This window comes from Psammomys obesus, unplaced genomic scaffold, assembly GCF_907164565.1.
Source record: "Psammomys obesus unplaced genomic scaffold, mPsaObe1.curated_primary_1811, whole genome shotgun sequence".
NCBI lineage: Eukaryota > Metazoa > Chordata > Mammalia > Rodentia > Muridae > Psammomys > Psammomys obesus.
The window spans coordinates 15433816-15446040 of NW_026596051.1; the positions used below are offsets into that span (position 1 = coordinate 15433816).

Below are 12225 nucleotides of genomic sequence, written 5' to 3' on the forward strand. Positions count from 1 at the left end.
ACAAATGATAACAGTTTCTTCGTCCCATCATTTTCAGACTGAATTTATTCAACAAACTGGTTACTTGGCTGTAGATTTTCAAGTGTTTTGGGGACCACTTCTCCATGCAGCTGCTGGCTGGCAATAAAGACCTTCTGGTGAGCTTCAAGACTGTTCATGTGTTCGTTTCTGGGGGGCTTACCTTGTAACACTATGAACCCCAAATAAACTCATTCTTCTTTAAGTTTTCTTTCAGCAATAGAAAAGTAACTAAGACAAACTGCTTGGGACATTTAGTGTGTTTCTCTACCTGCTGCTCTTAAAAATACTTAATTTTGTATTTATTGTCATTACCGTGTGTGGAGATATGGACCCGTGTGGAATGTACACGTGTGCCACAGCATGCAAGTAGAGGTCAGAGGACGTCTTTCAGGAGTCAGTTCTCCTCTACGCTAGGCTGGCCTCAGGCTGTCAGCGTCGTGTGGGAGAGCTTTAACGTGCCGAGGCATCTGGATGGGCCCCTGAATTTCTTTTATACTGACTCACATAGACACTTGATGAGATTCAAGTTCAGTGTCTTGTGGTGTGGAGGGAGGTTACAAAAATAATCACAGATGGGGCTGGAGAGACGGCTCAGTTGTCAAGAGCACTGGCTGCTCTTCCAGGGGACCTGGGTTCTATTCCCGGTACTCACTTCATTTCTCACAACCATCTGTAACTCCAATCCCAGAAAATCGGACGCTCTCTCTTGGCCTCTGCACACATGTGGTGCAGTACAGATGTGCAGACAAAACACCCATACACGTACATGAAATTCAGAAGAAATCAACACATACATACATAACATTCAGAAGAAATGATCATGGATGGTAGTGTTTCCCTCGGGCTCTTATCAGGCTACGCACGATGTTCTATGACTCTCCCCTGTTATTAAAACTCATCAGCAGATTCAGTTCATGCCATCTGGATACTTAATGCTATTCTCCATCGACCTTATCACTTAGTATTTTCTGATATTTGCCTTGAATCGTTATTCCCAAGGAGTTGCCAAAAGATGATGATTAGTTCTAATTCCACTGTCCTTCACTTTTATTGGGCCCTTCTTTGGTTACTATGAGATACAGTTTTACAGTAAAGGTACTTCATCAATTTTCAAAATAATGACACAATGACTTCAAGGTGACCTAGAAAGTGTTTGTTTGTTTTAAAAACAACTTTAGAGGCTTGTGGGTTTAATGTATGGCTTTACAGCCCATTGCAATGATCATTATTCTTACTGATGTTCAAATTGTTCCACTTGAACTGTGAGGTCATGTTTAAATTGGCTCCTGAGTTCTTTGGAGAAAACATATGTCAAATGGAACAGTCCTGAGTGGCTCTTTGCTTTCTAGTATGACAAGACGCTGAGGTAAGTTCGTCTGTTCTTTTTTTCTTTCTTTTTTCCTTCTTTCCTTCCCCCTCCCCCTTTTTAATGTATATGGCTATTTGCCTGCATGTACACGCCCATGCGCTGTATGTGTGCCTGCGGAGGCTTTGGATCCCCTGCAACTGGAGTTGCAGCTGGTTGTGAGCCGCCACATGAGTGCTGGGAACTGACTCCCAGGCCCTTTGAGAGGCTGGCCATTGCTCCAGCTCCAGGTGGGTCTGTTTGTGCATTTCCTGCTCCAGACTTGGAGTTGACGTTTCTTCAGGAAAAAGCAGAATTTTTAAAGTTTTTCTCTTCTTGTTCAGTTTTAAAAGTGAAAGCCCTGGGCCAGGTGTGATGGCACACATCTGTAATTCCAGCTGAGAAAAAGACAAAACAAAACAAAACAAAAAATGGAGGTGGAGGCCAGCCTGGACTACATACAAAGACCCTGTCTCCAAACTCACACACACACTAAATTAACAAAGTGAAAAAAAAAAAAAATCTCTCTTTTTCCAGAAGCCCCAGGTTCTGTAGGATAAAGGACATTCCTTGTGGTGGAGTGTTCTGCATCCTGCCCTACTCTTGTCTACCACACTGAAGTGTTCTGCCGTTTGCCAGACAAGCTGTTTTCTCCCTGATTTGGGGCTTTGTACACACTGGTTTCTCCTCGAATGTCTTTCTTGTCCTCCTCTGTGACTGTTCCCCCACTTTGGTAGAACTAATGACAGGCCTGTCAGCTTAGAGAGCTTGGCAATTTGTTTCAGGAGTTGAAACATATTGTTAAGAATTTATTAGTTAGCGTCCCTGCCTGAGGGCTGCATACACATCTGACAGGCTATGCACGCTGGCTGCTTTCCAAGCTTGTCCACCTTGCCCTCATCTCCTGCTCTGGCCTGACAGAACGTACCACAGAGCTCTCTAGTTAAATAACTCAGCGATCCTCACGAGCATCTACTATGCCAAATGTGCCTCCTATGAACCATCTTATTACAGCCTCTGAAGGAAGTGTTATCGTCATTATACAGACGAGCCAAAGGAAGCCCATGGAGTGGTTAGAGTTTCTACAGCTGGGGATTGGGCCCAGGCTGGATTTCCTCTGACTCCAGAGCTTGAGGTTTGCTGTCCACGACCCACGCACTGTCCAGCGTTGCCCAGCGAGCGCAACGCGTGGCCTTCATTCAACATTGTTCTCCCAGCGCCTGGCACGGGCAGGACAGCAGCCCCGGGTGGGAGCCTGAAGCGTGAGCTGCCTTCCACGTCACCTGCCCAGCGCTTGGCCCACGGTCTGCCGCCTAAGCCCGAGCCGTGGTGGAACCCACGCGCGACCCCCTCTCCCCAACTCCCGCTGCTCACGTGAGGGCCCCACCCGCCCCGCCCACTCCTCCCCGCTCCGCCCACTCCCCGCCCCTCCCTCTGAAAGGCCCCGCCCACTTCCCCGCCCCGCCCCGCCCCCAGTCCGCGTTCAGCCGCGCTCCGGTCCGCAGCTCTATGGGGAAAGCGGCCGCTCTGAGCCGAGGCGGCGGCTGCGCTGGCCGCTCCCGCGGGCTCTCGTCGCTGTTCACGGTTGTGCCCTGCCTATCCTGCCACACGGCGGCGCCGGGCATGAACTCGTCCACCTCCGGCTTGGGGTCGGAGCCACAGCCTCAGCTTCAGCCTGGGCAGGCACCAGAGCGGGAGTTGCTGTCGGAACAGGTGTGCCAGCCAGTTTTTGAGCCGGTGCCAAGATCCGAACCGGGGCCTCAGACGACGTCTGTGCCAGGGCCCTCAGGGTCTGGGCAGGAATCGGAACTACAGGGCTTGTGGCAGCGGGCAGAGGTGGGCCTAAGATTAGGGGCTGGGCCCTTCACCAGAGCCACACCAGAGCAGCTGTCCCCAGCGGGGAACGTGCCCCTCACCAAATCCGAGTCCAGGTCGGTGACAAAGCCCCAGCCCCTTCTGCGACCAGGACAGGCAAAGACTTTTATCGGGAGTCCAGTGTCAGGGACCGGTGTCCCAATGGTCTCACCACCTCTGGACAGCTACAAGGGCTGGCTCCTCAAGTGGACTAACTACCTGAAGGGCTACCAGCGTCGCTGGTTCGTGCTGGGCAATGGCCTGCTGTCCTACTACAGGTAAGGAAGTGCCAGGGTGGGATCTCTGAGTTGGAGGGTGGTAATGGCGGGCCTCGATTGCCGGGTGTCGCCACAACCCTGCTGAGGTGTTTGGAAGCATGAACTCTCGTGGAAGTAAGCCTGGCAACTGCCAAGGGTGAATGTGACCCGTCGGCATGGCCACTGGCAAGCTCGAGTTTAAAGGGTGAGTGGGGAGATGGCGAGTGCTAGGTCTTCAGTTTCCCTCCTGTTTTGGTAGTTGTGGAGCCTGGGAGGAAGGCCAGAGCCAGCCCTACAAAGTCCTTGCTGCTCTGGTTCATTGTGTTCATGGAGGGAGACAGTTACTGAGCTCCACACATAGGATCCACTCTTGGGAAGGGCTAGAGTTCCCTCCTCAGGCAGTTACTTATCTTTGCTGACTGACGCCCTCGCTCTCTGCCAGGCCTTAGGCCGGGACTAGCTGACCCATAGATATATCAGACATAGTGTGTACGCTTTGGGAGCTCAAGCTGACCTTTTGTGAAGAGCAGACATCGTTGTCCTGTTACCTTTATCATTCCAGAAGCAGCCTGGGTTTCCGAGTTGTCGCTCAGCAGAGGCATAGCTAATGCGACCTGCGCTAATGCTGGCCAGAAGCGGGGGAGTGGGGGGGGGGGGTTGGGGGGGTGTGGTGGTGGGGACTTCCTCAGGCTTCCTTCCCTTTCACACTAGCTGTTTCCTGGGAGTTTAAACTTTGAGATCTTGGGTTACGCCAGACCGGTGGTTCTCAAACTTAGCGGCGTGGCTGCAACAGTGTCTAGGCCTCCCACAGAATCCCTCCTGCAGTAGGCCCGAGGAAAGGGCCCACGGGACGGCTTTTCTAAAAGTTCCCATGTGAAAACTGTGATGCTTGTCTAGGGTCACGCTCCAAGAAGCTCTTCTTCGCTCTTGGAGATCCTGCCATGCTGACCGTCCCTGAGTCACTTTCCTCTGCCGGTAGCACTTCAGGTCCTGTTCTTCCCCGCCCTTTGAACGTGCCTAGTTCAGAGGCTAGCTAAGCGCACTATGGCTGAAAAGATTTTGCACTTCACTGGTTAGATGTGGTCCTTGCACCAAGGTGTGTGTGTGTGTGTGTGTGTGTGTGTATGTGTGTGTGTCTGTCACCAGCCGTGTTTACTTTCTGGTGGAGGAGAAAACCAAGATGAGTCTGAATGTGCCCTACTCTTGTAGTGTCTTGGTGTCCTTTGACCCACTTGGCTGTGACCCGGAACACACTGTCCTTAGAGTTGGCATACTAAGCAATAGGAGATCCTTTACAGATGCTATTTTTAATCCATCTTAACATACGTTCCTGCTCTGTGACGATTTTTCCCAGACATGCAATGCCAAGGACCTTCAGTGAAATGCTGAGTCATTTTTCAACTGGAGGTTCAGGGGGCATAAGGTCAGGTGTGGTCACACCCTCCACCTTATGTTACATTCATCCATGTCTTCCCTCTAGCCAGGTGTAGCCCAAGTAGATTCTGATAGCATCTTATCATACAAGGGGGAGGCTTGAGAGGAGGACAGAGCTTTGTCATCTGCTCACCTGCCCAGAGAGTCTTGCTTGGGCCTCAGTTCTTGCTCTGCCCAGAGATTCCTGCTCAGTTCGTCAGTGATCTCACCTCTCAAGAACCAACTCTTGGGGCTGGAGAGATGGTTCAGCAATTAAGAGCACTGGTGCTCCTCTGGAGGTCCTGAGTTCAATTCCCAGCAACCACATGGTGGCTCACAACCCTCTATAATGAGATATGCTGCCCTCTTCTGGTGTGCAGGTGTACATGCAGATAGAACACTCAGACATAAATAAATCTTAAAAAAAAAAAAAAAGAACCAAGTCTTCTGGAAGCTTTCATACTACGAGATGTCAGTTTTGAGAAAAGTGTCCTGAAATATGAAGTCGGACACCCAAGAAGTGCTTGCCCCTTGATTGCACACTCCCCCTGGATTCCAGCTTCCAGTATTGTTTGTGTTTAGCGGTGTGCTGAACTGTGGAGGTCAAGGGAGGATGTGTGGCCTCACCTCATGCTGGTTTGCTTCGTCTGCATTAGACGAGCAAAGGTTTCCCATTCTCACTTCTTCCAAAAACTGTAGAGAGAAAGTAATCTTAGGATGCAGATTCTCTGGCCACTGAAAGAAGAAAAATAATCCTGTAATCCCAGCACTCAGGGAGGCAGGAGCAGGCAGATTTCTGTGAGTTCTAGGCCAGCCTGGTTTACAAAGAGAGTCCATGACAGCCAGGGATACACAGAGAAACCTGTCTCAAACAAAACAAAACAAAAATTCTGTTTGCTGACAAGATTGTAGAGATAAACTCTGGTTTGGTGGAAGAAGGAAGAGGGAAAAAGTTTCTCGTTTGTGTGTGTGTGTGTGTGTGTGTGTGTGTGTGTGTGTGTGTGTGTGTAAGACTCACTTCTGCCATTTCATTGGATGTTTCTAGAGGCCAGGTGGGCACAGGAGTTTCTTGGCTCAGCTAGGAGGAATGAATGGTCCTGACATTTATCCATCCTGTGTTCTCAATTCCATGTAAAGCCTGCTGGGAAGGGGAAACTGAGGCTGAAGGAATGAGCTTTAGTAGCTCACCAGGGGCACCCTGCTCACAGTGCGAGGAGTCCAGATGGAGCAAGTGCTCTTGGAGGAGCTGGGTCAGCCGCTCCTCCGCTCTCTGTCTGAACTCTCAGCTCGCCACACTGCCTCTCGGCATTTCTTGGCATTTCTTGACTGTGACACGGCTTTACCGTCCCTCTTGGTCTGTCGTTGTGCCTCAGTGCTGGGATTACAAGTCTGTGCCGCTATCCCTGGCTTCCTGTCCCCACTTCTGATCGGAATCCTGTTGGCTATTCCAAGCATGGACTGTCCTATCACGGGGACCCAAGGCCCAAGCCCCTTCCAGGTCTTCTGCTCGGGATCCTGATAGTGGCAGAGCACCTTCCTAAGCGCTCTCTTGTAGCCAGCGCTGACTATGAGTGTCTCCTCAGCCCCCTCCACACTGCTTCTGTTCTGTTTACATTCAACAGCCATTGTCACACTACTTCTCCTCGGGACAAGACCACAGTGCTTGTGAGCCAAAACAGTGAGAAAAGAAGCCTCCTCACCCACAACGTCTTTCCCTTAGGGGCTGTGAGGGGTCAAGGTCGCCTGCGGGCTGATGTGGCTGAGAAGGAAGCAGAGCGTTTCTCTTGCAAGCTTCTCTTGGGTATGGTGGCCTATTTCTTAATCCCAGCACCTGAGAGGCAGAGGTAGGCAGATCTTTGTGAGTTCAAGGCCAGCCTGGTCTGTGTACCAAGTACCAGACCAGCAAGGGCTATTTCATAAGACTCTCTCAGAAAAATAAAACCAAATAAAAATTTTAAGACTTGTAACTAGTAAAGCTGAGTGGAAGGAGAAAACATGGGATCCTGCTTTTTTCTTTTTTTTCGAATAACAAAAATATTTTACTAGAACACAAGATTTATAGATGTTTACAGACAAGCCATACGAAATGGTCGTAAGGAATGTTTGTGTGAAGTCAGGACGTGTCCCTTTGGCGTCAAATCATGTTAGTAGCGGAACTCTGATTTAAAAAATATATATATATATATTTATTTTTATTTTATGTGCATTTATGTTTTGCCTATATGTATGTCTGTGTGAGGGTGTAAGATCTTGAACTTATAGACAGTTATGAACCGCCATGTGGTTGCTGGGAATTGAACCCAGGTACTCTAAAGAGCAGTCAGTGCTCTTAACCTCTGAGCCATCTCTCCAGCCCTGAGGCTCTGATTTTTAATGTTCCCACTATGGTTCAGACAGTTGATCTTATCCATCCATAGCGTCTAAATAAAACTGGACTTGGCTAAAGGACATTTTTTTAAACAAACATTTATTTGTTTATTTATTTTTGCTGGGAATTGAACTCAGGACTTCTGAAAGAGCAACCAGTGCTCTTAACCTCTGAACCATCTCTTCAGCCCCAGAACATAACTAGTTAGCTGTTGTTTATTTATTTCTTGGGTGAGTGGGAATGCATGGCTGCCCTGACACCCATGTGGAGGTCAGAGGACAATATTCAGGAGTCAGTTCTCTCCTTCCGCCATGTGGTTCCACGGGGCTGACCTCAGGTCACCAGGCTTGGCAGCAGGTACCTTCACCTGCTGAACCTCCTCACTGTTCCTGCTTAGCTGCTTTAAAATTTTCATATTAATTTAATTTTTATGTATGAGTGTTTTACCTGTATGTGTCTTTTCACCATACACTTGCCTGGTACTCTTGGAGGTTAGAAGAGGGCATCAGATCTCCTGGAACTGGAGTTACGGATGGTTGTGAATCACTATGTGGGTGCTAGGAATCGAACCCAGGCCCTCTGCAAGAGCAGCCAGTGCCGCCGTACCCTTAACACTGCCATTAGATCCTTATAGAAAGGGAGAAGGGAAGCATCCCATGAATTTAAAATAAAATCAATTTCCCTCTGAAAATGTAAAATAAAAATGCCCACACTCTAGCAGCTACCCCTGACGACTGCCTTTATTCTTAGTGCTTTATACCTAAGTCATGATGCAGAAACAAACAAAAACAGAGACCATTGCTTTTAAACGTTTCACAGGGAGCCAGATGATGGGGTAGGCTAGCCCCTGCCCATGCCTCACAGCAGTGAATCAGAACAAGACAGGTTTGCCAATGTACATTTCATCGCCAAAGGACTGAGGATGCCTGATCTTGTATTTTGAACTGTTGCTAAGACAGTATTTATTAAATGCAAACAAAAAAGAAGGCAGTCTTGGCAGAAGAGAAGTGACACACACTTGGTCAGACTGACATATTACTCACAGTGTGGGACTTGGTCCACGCTCCTGCTTCCACTGTTTGGGCACTGTTGGTGTTCCACAACTCAGCCAGCTAATCATCTGTTAGGAGCAGAATTAGATCTTCAGGGCTGGGACTCACTTAGCTTTCACAACATCTGAATGTATTCTCCCCGACTTAAATAAATTAGTATGCTAATCTGTGGTCACAAAATATATTTCAGGTGCCTCCATTGGGTACTCTGGAAGGAGGAGCTGAGCTTCAAAAGTATCTCCCCCAAAGAGGGAATCCTGGGGATCAGCAATGACAAGATGAAAATAAGGGGTGCTGCCCTCACCAGGCTTGGCTTTAATGCCAGGGACTGGTTCCAACAGCAAATGTTGGCTCTCCTCATGGGCCTGTGAGGCAGCCTGGCTATCCTGACAGTCATTTTTTTTTTTTTTTAATTTCCTCACAGTGCCTGGGCCCCCAGATGGGAGCAAATGACCTTCATGTTATCAGGGGTCAAAGGGTGCTACTTGTAAATGTTGTCACATGTAGGCAGTATTTGTGGGAGGTATGGGTCACTGCTCACAGTTTTACTCCTTTCCACAAGGCGGTAAGACAAAAGACAGAGGGTGGGACTTTCTCCCTTGCCTGGCACCCTTAATTATGTATCTGTTCAGACACCATCCAGGGATACAGTTTCAAATTCCATTTTTTTTTTTGTCCCCATTATATGCGTCTCATTCCTAGTTCTTGTCTCACAGAGAATGTTTAATTACGAGAAATTAGGGAAGAATTCATAAATGCCACATAATTTTCAAAGGTATTTGTCCCAACAAATCATCATGGAGAAATTAAATTCCCAACATGACCTTTCTCACATTCACAGAATTGACACGGTGAGCAGAGTCCTGTGTTGGGTGCTAATTGTTTGGTCCCATAAATGGCATTTGTTTCTTAGGGGATGATTTCAGACAAAAACATTTAAGAAATGTGTTTTTATTGCCCATTCTGGTCTGTCCTCAGTGATGGCTAAGCCAGTCAACAAGAAAGACCTCGAAGAAACATTAGTCTAGATCAGTGGTTCTCAACCTGTGGGCTCAGACCTACGTGGGGAATCAGAGCAGGTATCTACACTATGATTCACAACAGGAGCAAAGTTACAGTTAGGAAGTAGCAGCTGAATAATTTTTATGGGTGGGGGCTCCCCACAACCTGAGGCACTCTATTAAAGGGTCACATTAAGAAGGTTGAGAACCGCTGTTCTAGGTCTTGGAGGAGGAAGGCCGCAGTCAAATGAGAAAAACACCTTAAAATCCTTGGTTGAAGGCATGTCAAGAGTAGGGTCAGGTAACAGAAATGGTCTGCTAAGCCTCGTGGCATTATGAGCTAACCCTCCGGGAGCTCAGCTTTCCGGAGCCAACTCTCGTGGAGGCTGGGCCCCAAGGAAAGAGTATTGCTTTTTATGTCACTCCACTGATACTTAGTTGATAAAAGAGGGGGAACGAAAAGCCCATCCACAGCAAAATGCCTCCGGAATTGTGAAGTGGGGCTCGCACGTCTGTGAGTCTTAAGGCACCGAGGCCCCTCTAGGAGGTAGGCTGATCACATTGGGTTCAGCTTGAATTTGGAATGCTTAGAGCTTCATGCCTTAGGAGGCTGAGAGAGACATGAAGAGGTGTGTGTGTGTGTGTGTGTGTGTGTGTGTGTGTGTGTGTGTGTGAAATGACAATGTATACATGTTTGCTTGAAGTTTTTTTGTTTAACATTCCGCATAGGGTTGTTGCAAAGAGTGGTAAATGGATGGGGAACATTTTGGAGGTGTGTCGTGCCTGCCAACATTTTTAACAAGTTCTGGTGACAGGAACTGTAATTTTCCCCATGAAACCTCCTCTGAACTTTACTTTTTCCGTGAATAGCTGAAAACCTGAGTCACGCTTGTTGCCTCCTCCCTCCTCATTTCATACCAGATGGAATCTCTAAGGAGATGTGTCTCTCCTGTAGTCCCCATTGTGCCCTGTCATGGCTTTAGTTTGCTCTCTGCTTAACTAGTGCCCTTCCAACAGCTGTCCTGGCCAGTGCCTCCCTGCTATGTGGCTAGTCCCCCGACCCGGTAGCCCTGCTTTAACTCCCTGAAATACCTGCCATGGCTTCTAAGAACACATAGGAACTAGTCTTCCTCCTTTAAAGACTTAAAGGGTGTGTCTGTGCATGTCTCTAAGACAGCTCTGTGTCACGAGGACACGATGGCCAAGCTTGGCATCTTTCTAGCGTGTGCGTTGCCATCATAATTGTACCTGTAGCTTGGTTAGTCTGTGAGTGGCTGTGAATTGATGGGTTTTTAAAAAGGCGAGTGTTTTTTAATTTTTTTAAACTTGTTTCCTATGTAAAAAGCTTGTTCATTGCAATAAGGTTGGGTAGGTAGTGGAGAATGCAGGTTAAAGCCAGGAGCCCTGGAAAAGTGACAGCAAACTTGGATATGTCAACAGGCTTAAATGTGTTGTAATGGTTGATGCGGTAAACCTGTAGCTTACTTTTGTGGTCCATTGTTTTAGAGACTAGTGTGTAGGTGCCTGTGAAGGCCAGAGACGTCTGAGGTGACAGGGAGCTGAAGTTACAGACAATTGTGAGCCTGATGAGGGTATGGGGAACTGAACTCTGGCCGTCTTCGAGTCGTAAGTGCTCTTAACCACTGAGTCCTCTCTCTAGTCCCTGGTCCACTGGAACTTCTGTAGGGTTGTGAGTGTTTATATGCGTATGTAAACAGAGAGACTCATCACTTTGTGAAGTTGGCCATGGCAATAGAATTTTACATTAAAGTGTTTAAAAGGATGCTTATCTCGAGCTCATAGCTCTTGAAACCAGCCCTTACAGGCTCCTTAGCTTTCCGTTTGTTACATATGTAAGACCTCGTGGTAAACAGAGCATGGGCAGAGATGAGGCCTCTACCCTCCATTGCTCCTGGACAGTGGGCCCTTCCTGGGAGATCTGCTCCAGGAAAGGTGTGTGGCTTCGCCGTCCCTGTGCAGAGCAGGAAGTGCGAGCTCAGGAGCAGCACCAGGACTCAACCCTGCAGCTGCCTCCCCACTCCCACCCCCACTGGGCTCTCGGGTCTAAGTCTAACTCCAGGCTTGCTACATCCCTAGTTAGTCTTACGGTAAAACTACACACCGAAAGGTTGCAAATCAGAAAAGGAAAAGGGAAAGGACGGGTGGGGTGAAGTCCAGTGAACGCACACCCATAGTGCAGGCTTCTGGGCCTCCGTGGAGTCACAGAAGACACGGCCAATTCTTCGGTCACACTGGAGAGCATATGTGAACTACAGCTGCCATGGAAGGCTCCTTTCTCAGCCCAGGTCTTTGCTGTGGGCTGGTCATATGCAAGGCCCCTGTCTAGCATGCATCTAAGCTCCAGATTCCCATAGGAAAGCGGCTCTTCAGCCGACATCACATTGTATCGACAGCATGGGCCTCACTGGCAGTTGAGGAATGGCAGGAAGAGCCCCGAAATCCAAATCTAATCCAGGGCTGGTCACAGAAGCAGGCCCTAGGAAGGATGAGCAGCCTCAAGCCTGTGTGTGAATCTTCATCTGCTCAGGTGTGGGCGTCCTCCTCCTTGCAGACCTCAGGGATGCCAGGCATGGGGGGCTAACCAAGTTCTGCTCCAAGGACAGTGAGTGGTCCCTCTTGGCTTTGAGTGATGGGATGCCCTCTGTTTCTGCCCAGAGCAAGCTACGTGTAGACTATATCAATGACTCTTCTGTTGTTACGGCCAAAAGTGACCAAGAGAAGAAAGAGTTTATTTTGGCTTACAGTTCCAGAGGGAGAGTCCAGACTCTGTGTGTGTGTGTGTGTGTGTGTGTGTGTGTGTGTGTGTGTGTACAGCCTGGTAGCAGAAGTGGGAAGCTGGTTCATCCCATCTTTATCTTCGCACAGAAATTGGAGAGAGCAAACTGGAAATGGG

The 12225-nt window shown here is 48.5% G+C and overlaps 1 protein-coding gene across 1 annotated transcript in view; it reads left to right on the plus strand.

The window, feature by feature from the left end:
• The first annotated feature begins 2875 nt into the window (after window positions 1-2875).
• Osbp2 (oxysterol binding protein 2) overlaps window positions 2876-12225 on the plus strand; it is a 152940-nt gene continuing 143590 nt past the window's right edge. The window contains exon 1 of the mRNA XM_055624242.1: window positions 2876-3498. Coding sequence (XP_055480217.1) covers window positions 2876-3498 — 623 coding nt within the window. The remainder of the gene's footprint in view (window positions 3499-12225) is intronic.